This window comes from Vipera berus (genome assembly GCF_964194415.1).
Source record: "Vipera berus genome assembly, chromosome: 4".
NCBI classification, from domain to species: Eukaryota; Metazoa; Chordata; class Lepidosauria; order Squamata; family Viperidae; genus Vipera; species Vipera berus.
Genome location: NC_138206.1, coordinates 120,515,481 through 120,529,622, shown reverse-complemented (window position 1 = coordinate 120,529,622; position 14,142 = coordinate 120,515,481). Strand labels below are relative to the sequence as shown.

The 14,142-nt window shown below is 44.7% G+C and overlaps 1 protein-coding gene across 2 annotated transcripts in view; it reads left to right on the top strand.

Moving 5' to 3' along the window:
- The window catches only part of VWA8 (von Willebrand factor A domain containing 8), a 114,054-nt gene extending 100,235 nt beyond the window's left edge, over positions 1-13,819 (top strand). For both annotated transcript variants that reach the window (XM_081327993.1, XM_081327992.1), the window contains exons 38-43: positions 1,914-2,022; positions 2,903-3,059; positions 3,454-3,562; positions 10,281-10,406; positions 11,401-11,559; positions 13,227-13,819. In XM_081327993.1, the coding sequence (XP_081184119.1) occupies positions 1,914-2,022; positions 2,903-3,059; positions 3,454-3,562; positions 10,281-10,406; positions 11,401-11,559; positions 13,227-13,445 (879 nt within the window). In that variant the 3' untranslated portion in view covers positions 13,446-13,819. The remainder of the gene's footprint in view (positions 1-1,913; positions 2,023-2,902; positions 3,060-3,453; positions 3,563-10,280; positions 10,407-11,400; positions 11,560-13,226) is intronic.
- Positions 13,820-14,142: the final 323 nt, after the last annotated feature.

The following is a 14,142-nucleotide window of genomic DNA, read 5'->3' as shown; positions in this document are numbered from 1 at the left end:
ATAATAATAATAATAATAATAATAATAAGAAGAAGAAGAAGAAGAAGAAGAAGAAGAAGAAGAAGAAGAAGAAGAAGAAGAAGAAGAAGAAGAAGAAGAAGAAAGAAGAAGAAGAAGAAGAAGAAGAAGAAGTAGTAGTTGGAAGGGACCTTGGAGTTCATCTAGTCCAACCCCCTGTTCAGGCAGGAAACCCTATACCATTTCAGGCAAATGGCTGTCTGGTCTGTTCTTAAAAACTTCCAGTGTTGGAGCATTCACCGCTTCTGGAGGCAGGTTGTTCCACTGGTTAATTGTTCTCACTGTCAGGAAGTTTCTCCTTAGTTCTAGGTTGCTTCTCTCCTTGACTAGTTTCCATCCGTTGCTTCTTCTCCTGCTTTCAGGTACTTTGGAGAATAGCTTGACTCCCTCTTTTTTTTATTGAAAAGTTTTACAATACAATTTTAAATACAAAAAACCCCCCTCCTCCGCCTCCCCCCTCCCCAAGCCCCCCTCCCCTCCCCCCCTCCCCGACTTCCCAGAGCTGAATACAGGGTATAATAATACAAACAAGCATAATCTAAAATATGCTAACAACAATAATAAAACATTAAATTCTATCACACTTTAACTCTCCATAATCAAAATATTAATAAAATAACTATTAACTAATTATACGTCATAAAAAATCCGCTACTTATTCAAATGCTAAATGATACTTTTTAGTCCCATATTTATTCTGAATATATTCAATCCATCTTCTCCATTCCACAATGCATCTCTGTTGCGATTGATCTTTCAAATATGCTGAAATCTTTGCCATTTCCGCCAAGTTAGAAACTTTCAAAGTCCACTCTTCTATAGTCGGCAGTTCTTCCTTCTTCCAATATTGTGCTACTAAAAGTCTCGCTGCCGTAATTAAATGCAACATCAACTTTGTATCTATAACAGTAGTATCTGTAATAATACCCAATAAAAACAATTGCGGAGAGAACTTTATCCTTTTCTTAAATATCTTTTGCATATTCCACCAAATTTTAATCCAAAAAGCTTTAACCTTTTTACAAGTCCACCATATATGAAAATACGTTGCATCCTCAAGCTTGACTCCCTCTTGTGTTTACAACGGCCGCAGTGTCCTCGTGGGGTCGTGCGATCCCCTTTTGCAACCTTCTGATGAACAAAGTCAGCGGGGAAGCTGGATCCACTTAACAACCCTGATGCTGACTTAACGTCTGTGGTGGTTCACTTAACCACCGCAGCCAGCCAGGCCGAAAGCCATATAACAGATGTCTCATTTATCAACAGAAATTTTGAGCTCAGTTGTGGTCGTAAAAAAGAAGACTAGCTGTATATTGGGCATTGTTTCATACCACGCCCTGCAGTCACGGTTTCCCAGAGTGTCCTGTCCTTAACTGCAATTAACTAAGGAGGTAAAATTCATACGGTACCCGAAGAGTAAAGGAAAAATCCCACTGACCTTTTCTCCAAATTGGATGGAAAAGATGCTTGAAGGATCTTAGCCCAACAACCTTCGACAAATGGGACAATTGTTAAGCATACAGGCAGTCCTCAGCTTACAACACTATATGGAAGAGAAGGAAAGAGGAGAAGAGAAGAGAAGAGAAGAGAAGAGAAGAGAAGAGAAGAGAAGAGAAGAGAAGAGAAGAGAATCTTTATTGACATTTTTACAATGAGCACACTGGCCCACGTTAAAAAATAAATCTGCCTTTTTCTTCTTTCACAACAACCCTGGGAGGGGATTTGGGCTGAGAGAGGGGCTGAAGAACCTGTTTATTGATACTTTGGGCCATCGGTTCTTTTAGGCCAAGGAATTACTACTACTTGGTCAAGGTTGTCCCATGTCTGCCTCCTAAATGTGGCAAGATGCCTTCTCCTCTGATTCTCGGCTTCGCCTGTTGCCTTCCCTCAAACAGATCACCATCCAGAGAGACAGCGGTTTGGACGTCAGGTCCCCTAAACATGGGAAAATAGACCCAGACAACGCCCCCCACGTTGGAGGAAACACTTGGGCTGGTGGGACAGGTACAAAATCATTTTTTTTTCACTCCTGTGCGTGTAGCTTCAACTTAATTCTGTGGCACAAAGGGCAGTTGGGTTTGGGGTCCTTGGTGCCCTTTGAACTTGGTGGGTTCCTTGCAGATGTTTCATGACCAATCTGGGTAACATCATCCACGCTAGAAGGGCACGCTTCACTGACGATGTTGCCTAGTTTGGACATGAAGACAATATTTGTAGCTCAGTGTTGAATTGTGAGGCTCCTTGGCGCTCTCTGAGTTTGGTGATTTTCTTGCAGACGTTTCATGGCCCAGCTAGGTAACATCATCAGGCGACAGAAGGGAGGGGAGTATGCAGGGAGGAGGAGGAGGAGGAAGAAGAAGGAGGAGGAGGAGGAGGAGAAGAAGAAGAAAAAGGAGGAGGAGGAGGAGGAGGAGGAGGATGTTTGGTGATCTCTGAGCTTGGTGGTTTTCTTGCAGACGTTTCATCACCAAAGTAGGTAACATCATCAGTACTAGAAGGGAGTGGGGTTTGCCCAACTAGGCAACCTAGTTTGGTCATGAAACATATGCAAGAAAACCAGAAGCTCAGAGGACCCCAAGGTCCTCACAATTCAACCCTGAGCTACAGATATTGCCTTCTGTTGGTCTATCGAGTCTTATCAAAGTCTCTTGAGAACCAAGTCTCCAGTAATTTCCTTGCTGTGAAAGCGCTAAGGCTCTCAGGCCCGGGTGGTGCAAAATCCAATTGGCCACTAGATGGCAACCCAGAGATACAGAAAACGTTCACCCTTTGCTGCCACCTAGCTTTCATCTGTAATTTACCAGCTGGGATAGTAGTACGCAGGTGAAATAAGCCTATGGCTGTCCACTCCTGGTCAGGAGTGTGGTTGGGAATTCTTTTCCAGGTGGGAGAGACACGGCAGGCTTGGGAGGCAAAGGGGGTCCCTATCGACTGGATGCCGGTCACCAGGTGTACCAGATCTCTCAAGCCGAGAAAGATGCTGTACCTGAAGAGGTGAAAAAGGCCGCCAGAGAGATGGGCGAAAAGGCCTTTAAGCAAAGGTGAGCCTCCATGTTTCTGTATTTGCATTCCCCTTTCTTTAGTGCTGATTCCTTTCTTCCTTTTTCCTTCCTTCCTTCTTTCCTTCCTTCTTTCCTTCCTTCCTTCCTTCCTTCCCTCTTCCTTCCTTCCTTCCCCTTTCCTTCCTTCCCTCACTTTTCCCTTCCTTCCTTCCTTCCCCTCACTCCTTTTCTTTCTTCCTTTCTCCTTCCTTCCTTCCTCCCTCCCTCCTTCCCTCCCTCCCATATTCTTTCCTCCCTCTCTCCAATCTTCCTTCCTTCCTTCCTTCCTTCCTTCCTTCCTTCCTTCCTTCCTTCCTTCCTTCCTTCCTTCCATCTGTCTATCCCTCTATCTGTCTATCTGTTTTCATTCAGTTCCATATTGTTTTTGCTTCAGATTAAAAGAGATCCAGATGAGCGAATACGATGCATCAACTTACGAAAGATTCTCTGGCGCCGTTCGAAGACAAGTTCAGTCACTCCGAATTATTCTGGATAACTTACAGGTGATCATTTTGTTGTCATTTTGACCGGTGTTTTTTCTCTTCTCCTGCATCCTCCAGCCTCTTGGCTAGGCGACCTCCCTCGACTGTGTTTTAAGAAATCATTTCTTTATTTTCATGCTCTCGGCAGGAGGAAGCTTTTATTGGAAGCAGAAGGCTGCAGAGATCCATCCGAGGGGTTAATCAACAATCTCTTTGTGGGCCCCACTTGAAATTTTCTAGCAATAGCAGCCTAGCTAAATAGGGTTTGTTACATGCGTGATCGCACGATGCAATGTGACGACGCAAAACTGACAAATAAATAAATTACATGAATACTGGTCTTAAAGCTGTTGTGAGCTTTACAGCCTGAACGCTAGACTCCCAAGTATTGTTATTATGCTAACAAAGGAGAATATTTGTAGCTTAGGGTTGAGCTTCATTGTTTTGATTACCCAACTAGGAAGCCTCATCAGCGCTAGAAGAGGACGAGGGGAGGAGGTGGTGGTGGAGGAGATGATGGTAGTGGTGCTGGTCCATGATGCTCTCTGAGCTTGGTGGTTTTCTTGCAGACCTTTCATGACCCAACGAGGTAACATCATCAGTGCTAGAAGGGAGATGGAGGAGGAGGAGGAGGAGGACTGTGGGGTTCTTGGTGCTCTCTGACCTTGGTGGTTTTCTTGCAGACATTTCATTACCCAACTAGGTAACATCATCAGTGCTAGAAGGGAGTAGGGTTTGTGGAATGATGGAGAAGGAGGAGGAGGACTGTGGGGTCCTTGTTGCTCTCTGAGCTTGGTGGTTTTCTTGCAGACGTTTCATTACTCAACTAGGTAACATCTTCAGTGCTAGAAGGGAGGAGGAGGAGGAGGAGGAGGAGGAGGAGGAGGAGGAGGAGGAGGAGGAGGAGGACAACGACTGTGGGGTCCTTGGTGCTCTCTGAGCTTGTTGGTTTCCTTGCAGACGTTTCATGACCCAACTAGGGAACATAATGCGCTAATGAAACATCTGCAAGAGAACAACCAAGCTCAGAAAGCACCAAAGACTTCTCAGACTGTACACTGTAATGTTGTATAAACCCAGAGTATCCTATTCAGATGTCACTGGGGGAAAAATGGGTAGTAAATAAATACTATCACGAATGATTGATACTCACTCAGGACAAGGTAAGCCAGGTTTAAACAAGTTTGGGCATCAAAGGCAAGGAGGCAATTGCACTCTAGAAGTTGCTGTTTTGAAAGAAATCTTGATTTGTGTCTCGGTGTGCTGATGTATGACTGCAGCATCATTGGCTCCAGCAGTGATGTGCCGTTTGCTCAGCCTGTACTCCCATCTGTACGTGCAGCATGATGAGTGTCGGACATATGCAATTCTCTTTTTTTCAAAAAAATAAATATAAAAATCTAACCTCTACTTTGTAAAGGGTAAAAAGATTCTGGCGCAAATCCCAAATAAAATAATGCATCTATTTTTGTTAGCTGCGAAGTCGTGTCCGACCCATCGCAACCCCATGGACAACGTTCCTCCAGGCCTTCCTGTCCTCTACCATCTTCTGGAGTCCATTTAAGCTCACGCCTACTGCTTCAGTGACTCCATCCAGCCACCTCATTCTCTGTCGTCCCCTTCTTCTTTTGCCCTCAACCTTTCCCAGCATTAGGCTCTTCTCCAGTGAGTCCTTCCTTCTCATTAGGTGGCCAAAGTAGTTCAGTTTCCACTTCAGGATCTGGCCTTCTAAAGAGCAGTCAGGGTTGATCTCCTCTAGGACCGACCGGTTTGATCGCCTTGCAGTCCAAGGGACTCGCAGGAGTCTTCTCCAGCAGCCTAGCATCTATTTTAGGTGGGGGGAAAGGCACCGTTTGCAACACTGCAGATCCTCTGCTTGTGCATTAAGAAGACAGTCGCGGTCCAATCCACGGTCTTGTTTGGCCACATGTCAGCCTAGACATGCTTCTCAGTTTCAAATCTCTACTTTCCGTGGGATGGTTCAGATGTTGCTACTCAAAACCCCTTAGCAAGACCAGAAATTGCCAATAAAGGAGAATATTTGTAGCTCAGGGTTGAAACGAGAGGTCCTTGGGTGGCTTCCTTGTGGATGTTTCATGACTCAACTAGGGAACATCATCAGTGCTAGAAGGCAGTGGGGTTTGTGGAGAGGAGGAGGAGGACTGTGGGGTCCTTGGTGCTCTCTGAGCTTGGTTGTTTCCTTGCAGACGTTTCATGATCAAACTAGATAACGTCATCAGTGCTGTGGAATGTCAGCAAGGACAAAAAAGCAAGCTCACGGAGCACCAAACACTAGAGATCTTCCAGGCCACTAGGAAGAAGCGTGCAACTCACACTTAAGAGAAGAACAGAGTTGGAAGGGACCTTGGAGGTCTTCTAGTCCAGCCCCCTGCTCAAGCAGGAGACCCTAGTCCATTTCAGGCAAATTGTTCTCCAATCCTTTCTTGAAACCCTCCAGTGATAGAGCACCCACAACTTCCGGAGGCAGGTTGTTCCACTGGTTGATTGTCCTCACTGTTAGGAAGTTTCTCCTTAATTCCAGGTTGCTTCTCTCCTTGGTTAGTGTCCATCCGTTGCTTCTTGTCCTTCCCTCTGGTGCTTTGGAGAATAGCTTGACTCCTTCTCCTTTGGGGCAGCCCCTAAGATATTGGAAGACTGCTATCATGTCCCCCCTCGCCCTTCTCTTCATTAAACGAGACATCCCCAATTCCAGCAACTGTTCCTTACATGTTTTAGCCTCCAGTCCCCTGATCCTCTTCGTTGCTCTTCTCTGCACTCTTCCTGGAGTCCCAATGTCTTTTTTTATATCGTGGCCGCCAAAACTGGATGCGGCATTCCAGCTGTGTCCCACGGTACTTTTTTCAGGAGGCAACTGGACTTCCTTGTTTTTCTCTGAAGACGTCTTGCTTCTCATCCAAGACGCTTCTTCAGCTCTGACTGGATGGCAGGGAAGGGACGGATTCAGAGTCAGAGCTGAAGAAGCGTCTTGGATGAGAAGCGAGACGTCTTCAAAGAAACACAGGAACGTCCAGTTGCCTCCTGAAAAAAAGTAGCGTGGGACACAGCTGGATGACAGAGACGTTTATTCCAGCTGTGTTCTTCCCAAGGCATTATTAACCTTCTTTTCATTAGGCTAGACCTTTCATTAAACTTGACCAAGCCGAGTCCGCTACATCCGGACCGTGTCTGTTCTGAACCCGGCGTTGCCCGCAAAGGACGTACATCCGTCTTCCTTTTCGACTAACAAAAGGCTGTTGAGAGTTCAAGGAGAAAGTCTTTCCGCCTCGCTTCCTGAGTCTGCATTGTCTTCCTAGGAAGTGTGCAAACAGACTGTCCCGCTGCTGCCTGGAACGAAAAGACAAGGAAGAAGCTCGCTTTTTGACCTAAGCCATTGTTTATTTCATGTCTGGGGTGGGGGAAGAAGAAGAAGTAGGGATCCCGTTGTTCCTTTGCCCTCCGGCCGCAGCTGAGATCACGCATTGTCTGCAGGCGGTGTGGCTGCTCCTTGCAAATGGGAAGTTCCCAGGTTTGAAACTTCTTCAAAGAAAAACAAAAAGAGAAGAATGAAACCTGGAAGACATGTCCTGCTAGCTTTCTGATGCACTCATTGTGATCTTGTGTGTGTGTGTGTCTGTTTGTGGAGGAATGTAGGTGTGTTGTTCTAACCCTGTCGTAAGGTGCAGAGCTGAGGCCTGGATGACGACCTTGTTCTGTCACAACTGCATCATTAGGATAAGGATAAGGATAAGGATAATCATCGCACAGTCAGCCAGATGTTCAGACTGGATTTGGCATTTTTGTCCGCCTATCGAGTCCTTACCAAGGACCTGGGATAGGCAGATGTGGATGTTTGATGGTATTACAGATATTATCGCAGGATGGAAGCAGTTCCTAGTAAGGCCGCCTTTTGCAATTGACTAATGGCAGATTTGTCAATGCCGATGATGGTGTTCAAGTGATGCTCCAGTTGTTTCGGGATTTATTTATTTATTTATTTATTTAATTTCTATACCGCCCTTCTCCCGAAGGACTCAGGGCGGTGTACAGAGCAATAAAAATACAATAAAAATACAATATACAAAAGTTAAAAATAAGATTAAATAGAACTAGCCCATTACAATAAATAATTAAAAATTACTAATTAAAATACCCCAAACCCATTAGACCAGGCCGGCTTGTTCAAATAGGTAAGTTTTCAGATCACGGCGGAAAGAGCGAAGGTCAGGAGCCATCCGGAGCTCAACCGGTAATTGATTCCAAAGGGCTGGCGCGCCCACAGGGAATGCTCTCCCCCTGGGGGCCGCCGGTCGGCAATCCCTGACCGACGGCACCCTGAGGAGGCCCTCTCTGTGGGAGCGCACGGGACGATGGGAAGTTGACGCCGGCAGAAGGTGCTCCCGTAAGTAACCCGGACCCATGCCATTTAGGGCTTTATAGGTCATCACCAGCACCTTGAATCTCACCCGGAGGGCAACTGGAAGCCAATGCAGCTCGTGGAGCAGAGGTGTTACATGGGAGTATCGGGAGACCCCCATCACAACTTGTGCGGCCGCATTCTGCACCAGTTGAAGCCTCTGAGTGGTCCTCAAGGGCAGCCCCATATACAGAGCATTGCAGTAGTCTATACGAGAGGTCACGAGCGCATGAGTGACTGTACGCAGGGCATCCCGGTCCAGATAGGGTCGCAACTGGCGCACCAGGCGAACCTGGGCAAAAGCCCCCCTGGTCACGGCTCCTATATGATCTTCCAGACTGAGCTGTGAATCCAGGAGGACACCCAAGTTGCGAGCCCTATTTATGGGGGGTAATAACTCACCCCCCATGGTTAAAGATGGAATAGCCTGAATTTCCCGAGATGCCGGCACGCACCACAGCGCCTGTGGTGCTCCCCTTGCTTGCCTTTGCCACAGTCTTTCTATGTCTATTTGTAGGTCTTTGTATTTTGTTATCTTCTCCAGTTCTTTCTCCTCTATTCTGCTGTCTCCAGGCACTGCCACGTCCACTATCCAGACTTTTTTGTCTTTCTTATCGACAGTTGTTAAGTCTGGGGTGTTATGTGGCGGGTGCTTGTCTGTTTGAATTCTGAAGTCCCGGAGCAGTTTAATTTTATCATTTTCTATGACTTTCTCTATTTTGTGATCCCACCAGTTCTTGCTTACAAGCGAATGATATTTCTTGCAGATCTTCCAATGCACCATTGTTGCTACTTTGTCATGCCGCTGCTTGTTGTCAGTCTGTGCGATCTTCTTGCAGCAGCTCACCAGGTGGTCCACTGTTTCTTCAACTGGTGGTGCCGTTTCTTCAGATGATGATGATGATGATGATGATGATGATGATGATGATTAAACTTTTATTCATAAAACATGAAACTCAGTCAACTGAACACTCAAATTGACTGGCACCAATTGTTGTTGTTGTTATTATTATTATTATTATTATTATTATTATATTATCATCATCATCTCAAAAGTTCTATTTCTATATTGAATAGTGCGTTGTCTAGGTATATAAGTATTAGAATATAATAATCCCCAGATTCGTAATAATCTCATCAAAATACAATCATACACTCAGAAGTAGCAATCATATTGTTAAAAATAGTATTTACATTAATTGTATAATGATCAAAACATTTACTAGTCCATTAGACACGTTCCTCACATAATCCACATTTTCTCATATCTCCAACTTTCTAACCTCCGATCTTGGGTTACTTATGAACAGAACTTTCTCCGTCATCCTAGCAAGACCCTGAAAACAGTGGGCTTCCCGTGGGACTTGCCTTTCGTTTTGGTTTTTAACAATACCAATTCTTGCTGCAAAGATTAAAAGGTAAAGGTTCCCCCACACACGCGTGCTAGTCGTTTCCGACTCTAGGGGCCAGTGCTCATCTCCGTTTCAAAGCCGAAGAGCCAGCGCTTGTCCGAGGACGTCTCCGTGGTCATGTGGCCGGCATGACTAGACGCCAAAGGTGCACGGAACGCTGTTACCTTCCCACCGTAGTGGTCCCTATTTTTCTACTTGCGTTTTTACGTGCTTTCGAACTGCTAGGTTGGCAGAAGCTGGGATGAGTAACAGGTGCTCACTCTGTTACGCGGCACTCGGGATTCGACCCGCCAAACTGCCGACGTTCTGATCGACAAGCTCAGTGTCCTAACCCACTGAGCCACCGCGTCCCTTTTGCAAAGATTATGGAGGGCAATTAAATGTACTTTCCCTGAAATTTGTTTACCTTCTGTTATTTACTTCCCTTCATCTGTCTTTTCAGCCACAAAGCAGCCAAGTTTCAAGGGCTCAAAGCCTGTGTATGTTGTATGTATTGTTCCATATATGTGCCACGCCTAAGCTAATTTTCTTAGCTTAGGTTTTGTTTGCTAAAAGGGGATTTGTCGACCGGGTAAGCCCCCATTTGTCAGCGTGCTGGAATTACCCAGGCTGTCAAAACAGGTCTTGGATTAAATTTTTAGCATTTCACGGTCCGTATCCCAGGCATGGATCCCGAGCCCGAAAAATAACGTGTTATTTCATAAACACAGGTGAACGCTGCTTTTCCTTTGGTTGACAGACGTGTCTGTTCGTGTGTTCGTTTCAAGAAGCCGTGCCAAGGCTGATTGCAGAATGTGGAACACGGGCTGCGTTAGCCCATTCAGTGAAAACACGCCATCAAAATAAATTAAATTAAATTAAAAAACAGAATGTAGGCTTAAAGGTGATATTGTGGTGTTTTATTCCTCCGTAGGCCAAAGGGAAGGAAAGGCAGTGGTTAAGGCACCAAGCAGTTGGAGAATTGGACGATGCCAAGATCATTGACAGTCTGACCGGGGAAAAATCCATCTATAAGCGACGTGGAGAACTTGACCCACAAGTACGTTGAATGTGATAAGCCAGCTCCTTGGCTGGTTGTTTTTCTAGTCTTTGTGTGTAATTTCGCTGAAGAAAATGTAACAGCACAGGGAAAATTAACCCCTTCTCGAGTCTGTGTTTCTGCCTAACCAGCGCAAACTCTCTCCAACACGATCACAAATAATTTCTGGAAATTTCCCTAGCTGAGCTCCAGTAGGTTAAGATGATAGTTGACGTGTTATGGCCGTGAATCACAGCAACTACAATGAGTTTATTTGCGTGGTTTCTTAGCGACGTGGGTAACACAAAATGGGTGGAATCTAGTTGCCCAGATGTGCGCATCTGAAGATCTGTGCAGGTCTAATCAGGGTTGGTGATATACGTGACTTGAATGTGGGCTTCTAATCCGGTGTTTCTCATCCTTGGCTACTTGAAGATACGTGGATTTCAACCCATGCTGGCTGGGGAATTCTGGGAGTCGAGGTCCGCACGTCTTAAGTTGAGAATCACCACTTTAATCAGATGGTTCCATACATGTCGCTGCTAGACATCTGGGTCTTAGGTGTGGAATTCTGGGAGTTGAAGTCCACATATCATAAGTTGAGAAAGACTGCTCTAACCAGTTGGGGCCATAGATGTTGCTTCTGCACATCTGAGTGTTGGCCGGGGAATTCTGGGAGTCGAAGTCCGCACGTCTTAAGTTGAGAATCACCACTCTAATCAGATGGTTCCATAGATGTCACTGCTAGACATCTGGGTCTTAGCTGTGGAATTCTGGGAGTTGAAGTCCGCACATCATAAGTTGAGAAAGACTGCTCTAACCAGTTGGGGCCATAGATGTTGCTTCTGCACATCTGAGTGTTGGCTGGGGAATTCTGGGAGTCGAAGTCCGCACGTCTTAAGTTGGGAAACTCCACTCTAACCAGATGGTTCCATAGATGTCACTTCTGGACATGTGGACCTTGGCCCTGGTTGACCCGTATTTTTTTTAAAATTTGTCACCCATCCCTTTAAAGCTTGGAAGTCCTCAGCAGAAATGCAAGCATCTCTCCCTGCTGGTGGATGTCTCCGGAAGCATGTACCGTTTCAACGGCGTGGACAGGCGACTGGAGCGGTCCATGGAAGCCGTTTGCATGGTGATGGAAGCCTTTGAGAATTACGAGCAGAAATTTAAGGTGACTCCTGGGTGGAACCAGATCCGAATAGTCGTAGGCAGATAGGTTGCTTAGGAGAAAGCATACAGCAGCGGCCCAAATTGTGGAAAACTTTTGGGAAAAACGTACAGTACAAATATGCCACCTTTGGTTAAGTTTCCACCCATTTTTCTTCTAATTTCTTTACGACTGCAGCCGCGTTCACTTAATAATACTATTTTACCTTGCTTTCTGGGCGACCAGTCAACTCTTTGCAGCATTACTTTAATTTTATTACATTTTACAAGCTCACTAAATCACAGAACACACAAAAAAACCCAACCAACTTGATAGCGATCATATAACACACTGACAAACATCCGCCTCTCAGCTTCTATACATGACATCAATCACTGGATCCTACTGTGATCTGATTGGCTCATTGCCAAAACAAGATAACACCCGATTGGCTCTCTAAACACTCAATGCTCATTGGCTGCAATCAGATGAAGGAAAGCCACCTGAAGTCAACCTAAGCAAGTTGTGCTTCCTTTTTCTGGTTATTTGGCTATCACTTTTCATAGAATTCAGATAATTGAACAAACCTGGTTGCATTACATTCTTGATTAAATTATCTTTCCACTGATATATTATTTTTATGGTACTACTCCCCCAAAAAAGTGGTGTAATTAGCCATCGAACCTCAAAAATACACTTTTTCCCAAAAGGTTTCCATGATTTTGGCCACTACTGTAATAATAACAATAATAATAATTATTATTATTATTATTATTATTATTATTATTATTATTATTATTATTTAATTTCTATACCGCCCTTCTCCCGAAGGACTCAGGGCGGTGTACAGGGCAATACAATAAAATACAACATACAAAAATTAAAAAATATTAAATATTACAGCCCAATTCAATACATTAATACAATAACATTAAAATACCCCTAAACCCATCAGACCAGGCCGGCTTGTTCAAAGACTCTCACGAGAGTCTCAAAATCGGTTAGCTATTTGACGAGTATGTCGAGTGTCTTCAAGTGCTACGTTTTTAATAAACCCAATTCAGGTAGTCCTCGATTTACGACCTCAACTAGAGCCCGAGATTTCTGTCGCTAAGCGAGACAGCGAATTGAGTTTTGTCCCGTTTTGCCACCTTTCTTGCCAGAGCCGTTAAGCAACTCACGGCAACGGTGAAATTAGCAAGACCGTTCTTAAGTAAACCTGGCTTCCCCATTGACTTCGTTCGTCCGAAGGCTGCAAGAAGGATCACCACACACACACACACACACACACACACACACGGAACACTGCCAACCTCATAAATACAGTACATGCCAGCTGCCCAAGGTCTGGATTTTGATCACGTGATCCCAGGGTTGCTGTAAGGGCGAAAAACAGTCATACGTCCCATTTTTTTTTCAGTGCCATTGTAACCTCGGTCACTAAACGAATTGTTATAAGTCAAGGACAACCTCGGCATATTAGCGAAGGGACTTTCCGTCACAAGAACCAACGTTTGGGGTGTGTGTGTGTGTGTGTGTGTGTGTGTGAGAGAGAGAGAGAGAGAGAGAGAGAGAGAGAGAGAGAGAGAGAGAATGCTGCAAAAGGGTAACCTTGGCTGTTTTTTTAAAAAATATGACAACTGATTTCTTTTGCTGCTTCACTATCTTTGCTCCCATCTTTTTCCGCGCAGTACAATATCCTCGGCCACTCGGGAGACGGATTCAACATCGTCCTAGTCCCCAACGACAAAGTGCCCAAGGACAATAAGCAAAGACTAGAGATCCTAAAGGTATGGGAGTTTTTGTTGTTGTTGTTGCTGTTGTTGTTTAATTTCACAAAATGTTTCCCTTTTAGCAGAGGATTTTTCCAATTTGGGCTGTGGTTTTTCTCCGAGCTTGTTTCAATATAATTCCTGAACGTTTCGTTGCCGAACTAGCTAACATCATCGGCAGGATTTTAATTGTGCCGTCCTCCAGTGGTTTGGAGCTGAATTGGAATTCCGAGCAGCTGCTTGGTTCTCTTGTTGATCGGCACTTCGGATGGTCTGGTTTCTTACCTATTGATCGGTTGGATCTAAATCAATATGTTTGTTAGCTGCTCCTTTCGGTGGAATATCAGGTCTCAGTAAGTTTACACCCGTGTAACTTTGAAACAATAGGAAATATCTGTTAGCTGGGGTTTCAGATTTTATTTTATTTATTTTTTAAAAAAATCTAAAACCCGAGCTATAAATATTTCCCATTATTTCAAGGTTTTTTTTAACTGGTCCCATGCAAGAGAGAGAGAGAGAGAGAGAGAAGGAAGTCTATAAGCCAAGTAAAAACTCTGTAGGAAAACGGGGAGATTTTGGTGCAGTAAGTAAATATCAAATTATGCTTATGGAGATTCTCATTCATCCAGTCCTGGTTGTCCCAAAGCTCTTTTCTTTTTTCTTTTTTTTTCTTCTCCTTTCTTTTCTTTTCTCATTTTTTTCCTTTCCTTTCCTTTCCTTTCCTTTCCTTTCCTTTCCTTTCCTTTCCTTTCCTTTCCTTTCCTTTTTTCTATCTCCCTTCCCTTCCCTTCCCTTCCCTTCCCTTCCCTTCCCTTCCCTTCCCTTCCCTTCCCTT